Source organism: Oryzias melastigma, linkage group LG4 (genome assembly GCF_002922805.2).
Source record: "Oryzias melastigma strain HK-1 linkage group LG4, ASM292280v2, whole genome shotgun sequence".
NCBI classification, from domain to species: Eukaryota; Metazoa; Chordata; class Actinopteri; order Beloniformes; family Adrianichthyidae; genus Oryzias; species Oryzias melastigma.
The window spans coordinates 18,995,122-19,001,674 of NC_050515.1; the positions used below are offsets into that span (position 1 = coordinate 18,995,122).

General features: G+C 36.7%; 1 protein-coding gene across 2 annotated transcripts; it reads right to left on the bottom strand.

Moving 5' to 3' along the window:
• On the bottom strand, nucleotides 1-4,899 carry si:ch211-117l17.6 (regulator of G-protein signaling 21). Of its 2 annotated transcripts, none has more exons than XM_024278231.2 (5): nucleotides 4,077-4,899; nucleotides 3,905-3,970; nucleotides 3,771-3,826; nucleotides 3,500-3,666; nucleotides 1-1,186 (listed from the first exon to the last, which is right to left on the bottom strand). In XM_024278231.2, the coding sequence occupies exons 1-5, from the start codon at nucleotides 4,142-4,144 to the stop codon at nucleotides 1,001-1,003; spliced, it is 543 nt and encodes a 180-aa protein (XP_024133999.1). In that variant the 5' UTR covers nucleotides 4,145-4,899; the 3' UTR covers nucleotides 1-1,000. The 2 variants fall into 2 exon arrangements, with proteins under 2 accessions (XP_024133999.1, XP_024133997.1); XM_024278229.2 differs by having other exon boundaries at nucleotides 3,905-3,997; nucleotides 4,077-4,882.
• Between the last annotated feature and the right edge of the window lie 1,654 nt (nucleotides 4,900-6,553).

A 6,553-nucleotide genomic window follows, 5' to 3' on the forward strand; every position in this document is an offset into this window, starting at 1 on the left:
TTTAATGAGCAAGCAGTGGAAACTTTGCTTTATTTGATCTTGACTCATACCCCGTGTTCACCAGTCAGACAAATGTAAGTTCTGAAAATAGCAAAAATATTGAGTTGAGACATCATAAAAGAAAAGACATTATTCTGGGTAAATCTTCAGTTGAAAGGTCAAGAAATACAAAAAAATGGAGTAATGCCATTTCTCGTACAGCATTCATTTGCAGCTTTATCAGTAAAGCTTCAGCTCTCTTAACACAATCACATACAACATCTTGCATACCTACAAAAAAAAAAACTCTCTTGCCTTTCTTGTCTCACATTGTTGACCTTTCTTTAAACAATTTCCTTCTTTCTATCTATTGCGTGTATTTATAGTAAAAATGTGCGTAGATGTGAAAACACTGTTTGATACTGTTTTGCGAAGGTTATTTTTTTGCCTGAAAAAAAATACTTCTTAAGTCAAGGATTGCTTTTCCCTAAGTATAAAATAACTCTTAATTCAGTCTGAACCTACGATCAACACTTGTTCAAGCAACCACTTCTAATGAAAGTCTGCGTAAAAGCACATGTTTTGGGGTTTTGTGTTCAAAACTCTTGTGTTTAGGCGCCACTACACAAGATCTTAGGTCCATTTTTGGGTTCTAAATAGAAAAACTTGTGAGCATTAAACGCTCGTTGAAAGTTATTCCAGTTGAACTTTGACCAATCGTGGACTTAGATTTGGTGGCGATGTATGGATAGCGTTTTATTTCTTGCCTGTCAGGAATCCTATGACAGTAAGTGTTCAATTTATTGGAATAGAGTTATGAAAGAAGAAGTCTGAAGCTAAATTTGCATCGCTTTTACAGTTCGCACAAAGCCTCTTTCAACTTTGAGTATATGTGCTAGCATTGAGTAGCGACAGTCTAGCTAGCCTGAAGATCGTATGCTAAAAGTGCGTTCAAGAAAGCACTGAACGCGGGTTCTTGAACCCATTACAGGAAAAGTAGCTTCGTTGTTGTTGTCTTAAGCTAAATATACCACAGGGTCCTGGATTTTAAGTTCAATCTTTGGAAGGCATCTGAGGTCAGGAACCTGGGACAAGAGTCTGTTTGCATCAGCAGGTAAACATGTTTCTGGGCCTCATCAAAGCAGGAAAGACTGGGTTTCTCCAAACACATCTTGATCTTTTCTTTTACATGGTGATCTACGTTGATCTAGAAGAGAAAAAGTAGGAAAATTCAAGAATGAAAACTTTAAGAACATCTTTTAGCTACACTATTTAAGGGCCCGCACACAGATTTTTAATAGTCTAACTTGTTTTTACAGTTTAAATGGAGTATGTCAGGTTAAAACATAACTGCAAATGGGTTTAGACTTGAGAATGCATTTTTGGTTTTCTAGAGCTTCAGTTTTTTAGGAACTTCTTCACACACTAGTGAAACTATATCTAAGAACAACCATATCTGACTTCAAACTTCAAAGCAATTTCTAAAATGACGGCAAGTATTTCTTTAGCATAAGTGGAATTTTTGAGCACGCTTTCACAAATAAGAGGTCAGTTTGTAGACTTTTGTTGGTTTACCAAAAAGGAAATGCTGTGAGCAACAGATGTAATTTATCGTTTCTATTACTCAGCTGGGTGTGGGGTTAACTGTAGTTATTTTAGAAATTCATATTTGGCTTATTTACTCATTTTCAATAGTTTTAGAGACCGCTTTATAATAGTCCATGAAACTAAATCCTTTTTGAACACAACTGTTCATTTGTTAGTCTGACTTCTCTATGGCTGGCACTCACCATGACAATTCTGGTTCAAAAATGGATGCCAGTGGTCCATATTTACCCTGTTCAGTAGATGGCAGTAAGCTCTTTAGTTGCTGGGCCCATCAATAAATAAAAACAAAAAAAAAGATGAAAAAGTCTTGTAGAGAAAAAGTTACATTTTTCATGTCAGCTTCGGAGAATTGTGTTACAGCATGTTTGGTAATCACAGATCTACATCAAAGCATACTTTGTATGATCATGTCCAAGCATGGCGCAGAGCAATTACAGCAGCCAATTGAATTTGACTGTGTTCAAACTTGGGTTGTGTGAGGACTGATGTTACTTGGCCCATAGTTCATTTTAAATTAGCTGTCTTTTTTTTAACCTACCCTTGTTCCATTCACATATTGTAAACAGATAAATTGCTAACACTTTTTTTGTATCCAGTTGCATTGTTATATTTCTTTTGGTTCCTAGTCTAACAAAAAATACCATAACTGACCAGATATTTGGCTGCTGTTCTTAATAAACTATCTAGTAACTGAAAATGCATTTTTACATGGAAATAAAAGAAACAAAAAAAGAAAACTAATATTTTTAAAGTCCTACTTTGATTATTTTTGGTCTATTGTAAAACCGTTCCCAGTGGTTTCTAAATTATAATTATGCTGTTTTTTTATGCAAAATAATAACAATACAAAAAAAAAAAAAAAAAGAAAAGAAAAAAAAAAAAGAAAAACTTATTTTATTGGTCATTTTCTGCACTTTCTGTAGAGCTGTAGTAGTTCATTAAAGATTTCCCACAGGTGTTGGCGGGATCATTGACTTGGACTAACCCCGCCCCCTTCCCTAGTGTTGCTGAGAGCTCTCTGTTTACGCACTCTCCAGTTAGCTTATTCACTCTCAAAACACTTGGGTTGTCTCTGGGTTTTTATGATGAATTTGATTTTTTTTTTTTGTATTACTTTTTAAGTTTTTGGGGGGGTTAAAGTGGTTTCATTTGAACCCAAATACACTTTTTTGTCAATTTTAAACCTCTGAGTTAGGTTAAAAACAACCCAACTTAAGCTATTTTGAACTATGGTGGGTTTGGTGTGCAGTTCCTCACACCCTAACCTAACATTACGATACAATACAAACCGTAAAAACTTCTGAGCTATCTAGCTTTCCAGTTTTGAGTCAGATATCAAACGAGGAAAAGGAAAACCTACATGGATCTCGTTGTTCACAAGTGATCAAATGGAGTGAAGCAGTGAGCTTGTGGCCCACCTAGTGTATTATCTACGACACAACTTAGCTCTTTTCAAAACAGTATTTTTTTTATCAGCTTCTGATTCACAACAATTTGAATAAAGGAATTCGAAGAAATGCAATTTGGATCTTAATTTAATTAATATGTGTCCTTCATTATCAGAAAAATGCAACGAGAACATGTTAAAAAACACCAAAAACAGTTCTCTTATTGGATTGGGTCTTTGAAGTTGATGGCATAACTGAGTCTTGATCTGAACATGAGTGATATGGCTAAAAAGGTTTCTGTAATTTGGGATTTACCTCTGATTAAAGCTCTAAAGTAAATGATGTAAGCTCGGGAAAGGTGTAATCCTGTTGATTAGGCATGCACATCAACATGCAATGGCATGTATGAAACTGAGTAATCAAGTTGCTTCAGTGACTGCTCAGATGCTTCTCATTTTAAAAAAAAAATAAATATATATATGTATATATCCATATACATGTGCCTTTAGCTGTGCCTAACTGACCTCTCTGCTGGCTGTTGGTTGGATGAATGTCTTGTAGATCTCGCTTGCTTTCCGTTGAAGGTCATTTGGTGAAGCTGTTGTTCTGAAGTCTTCACATGCGAGCCAGAACTCAATGTTCTCGTCACTGAACTCAGACTTCAGGAAGGAGCAGAAAGCTTCTAAGTACTCTAAAAGGAAACAGAGGGAAATTCCGGTTTATTGCAATACTACTTATCAATAGTAGCTCACAAAACTTATAAAACATAGTAAAAGTTCTTACTAAAGATCTTACTTTTGTTTTTTAAGACTTTTTCAAGGGACCATGGGCGCTTATGCTCACCATCCCAACTGAAACAATAAAAAAAAAGTTAGTTTTCACTCTTATTATTTAGATTAAAATTAAAAACCTTTTTTATAGCATCCCACCTTAACTTTGACCGGCAGAAATCTTCCTTTTTATTCACTTTCAGGGTTTGGACCTCATTCTTTCTCCTGTTTCGGGTGAGTACAATATCAATCCTAAGAAACAATCTGTGTTAAATGGAAAAGTTCATAAAGAAGCACAAAGAACTTTGTATCAAAAATCTATTCAGCTTACCTTCTGGTCCGCTTCACCAGATCCTTTATGTCATAAAAGTGCATCTTGGAAAACAAGACTTTGGGCATTTTACCATTCCTGATTGTTCTTCTTCAAGGAGCTAAAAAGAGAAGAGTCCTTTGTGGTGTGAGTGAATGGGATTAATCCCCCCAGAACTCCTTTCTTAACCTGGCAGGAAAAGGTATGAGTTGCATGACGCAGAGGGCATGCTGGTGCAGGTATTTGGACAGCTGAAATATAAGCATACGGCCGACTGCTATTCAGACCCTACTGTTGTCACTGACTCAGAGCTGTGAACTTCCACTGAAAAGGAAAAAAAATAATGGCAGTGTTGCGATTATTTAAGGGGAAAACTTTACCACGTGTGTGAAATTAAATGTACTGTAGAAATATATTTTAAATTTAAGAAGATATATATATATTAAATGAAATAACGTACGGCAAAAGCTAATCAAACTTGGGTTACACAAATGCAGGATTTTTCTTAATTTTAAGTTGTAAGGTCTTTCACCACTTGAATGTTAAAAAAAAAAAAAAAATTCTTTCAAAATAGTTACAAATTTCTATTCTCTAATGTCAAAGCTTATCTCAATTTAGTTTCTATATGTCAGAGCCCTCAATTATGTTTTCAGATTCCACTTTAACTGTGAGATCCAGGCTGTTCTGGAGCTGCCTGATCATTTCATTTCATATTTTTAGTGGTTCCAGTACAGGTGCTGTTCACATGGATCCTATACGTATCAGAGTGTAACATGAAACATGCAACATGTTTCTGCAATACAATGTAGCATACATTGCAGTCATTTCTTAGATTTTCGCATGGTTTTCACTTCTCATTTTTATTATATGTTTTGCCTGCTGTAACACATTATCAAATATGAGACATAAGAAAAAAATGATTTAAATAAAGGGGCTGCACAGTGGAATAGTAGATAGCACTCTTGCCACACAGCAAGAAGGCCCTGGCTCAAGTCACAGGTGGGGGACCTGAAACACAACCACCAACTAGGGACCTTACTGTGTGGAGATGGCATGTTCTCCCCGTGGGTTTTCTCCTCACAATCTGGCTCACCAGACATAATCAAGCAAACTCTGAGGGATGTGTTGATGTTAAACAGACGTTTTCTGCTCTTTTAAGATCACGGTTACGTGTGGAGTATGCTTATATTAATGTGACCGAAAGGCTAGAGGAATTCTTACAAACCTGGGCTGTAGAAAACAGTTTTGTGTCATGTAAATGCTGATGGGGAACTCCTTTTGAACCCCAGTGCTCATGTCATCATTATTTTTTCCACCATGTGGGTTAATATGTAAATAGAATGGTCCAATAAAGGGGTTTTTAAATCAAATCTCCAGGGACTCCAGTTTCCTCCCACTGTTCAAAAATATGCTTCAGAGGTTAATTGGTTAGCCCCTAGGGGTAAAGGTGAGAGTGAATGAGTGTATTGAGGCCCGGCAACAGACTGGTGATCTGTCCAGGGTGTAACCTGCCTTTGCCCAGAAGTGAGCGGGTTAGGCTCCGGCAACAGGGACAAAACGGTTTAGAAAATGGATGATTCAAAAAAAGTCATGGGATTTTTCATGCTGTGCAGCTCAGTAAAAGTGTCAAGGCTTTGTAATTGCTCAGGTCGCTTACGTTGTAAGGCTATCAGAAGAAATTTGCTCAATTCGCTGCAAAATGTGACACAGGCTGATGGCATTATCTGCATTTGGAATTTTACACCTGTGGTACGACGAACCACTGAAATACTGGAGATGATCACGTCATCGGGCTTAAAAATCATAAGCACCCTCAGAAGAGTGTTGCCGTCATCGGTTACAGTCACGAACAAAAGTAACCAACTTTAGTTTGAACTAGACCCCACGATTGAAGCAGGGACACATTACAACAAATGTGATGGCCAATTGCTATGAAGTACAAACCGACACTCGGGTAAAAGGTTTGTATTTCTACGGTACAGACACTTCACAAGTGTTTTGGCTATTAGGCCAGAGTCATTCCCAAACAAGAACATACAGAATATGTTAAAAACGGGTAGCAGAGGAAGAATGGTTATTCTGACATATATGACTAAATAACAGTTGTTAGTTTCTCAATAGAAGTGTATGGGATTTTGGCTTCTACCTGTGTGGAACAATGTGTGTATGGTTCTCTTATACCATCAATGGTTACAGCCCATTTGGTTTTGCAATGATATGATATGTGAACGTGCTGTCAGTGGAGGGGAAAGACTCTGATGTAACTGACACCAGGACAATCACAGGCAAAGGGAAGATGTAGTTTGGCACACAGCCGTTGTATAAAATATACCACAGATAGGAGAGGATTATGTCAAATACATTTGTTGGATGATGAATTTACAACAATATACAATTAATGAAAGCATCGGATTAATTAAAAACTAACTTTTGATGATAGGAGTTGATAGTAGAAATGTCACTTGGTGGGTTTTTATGTTATTGCTTTGTTGTTTCCC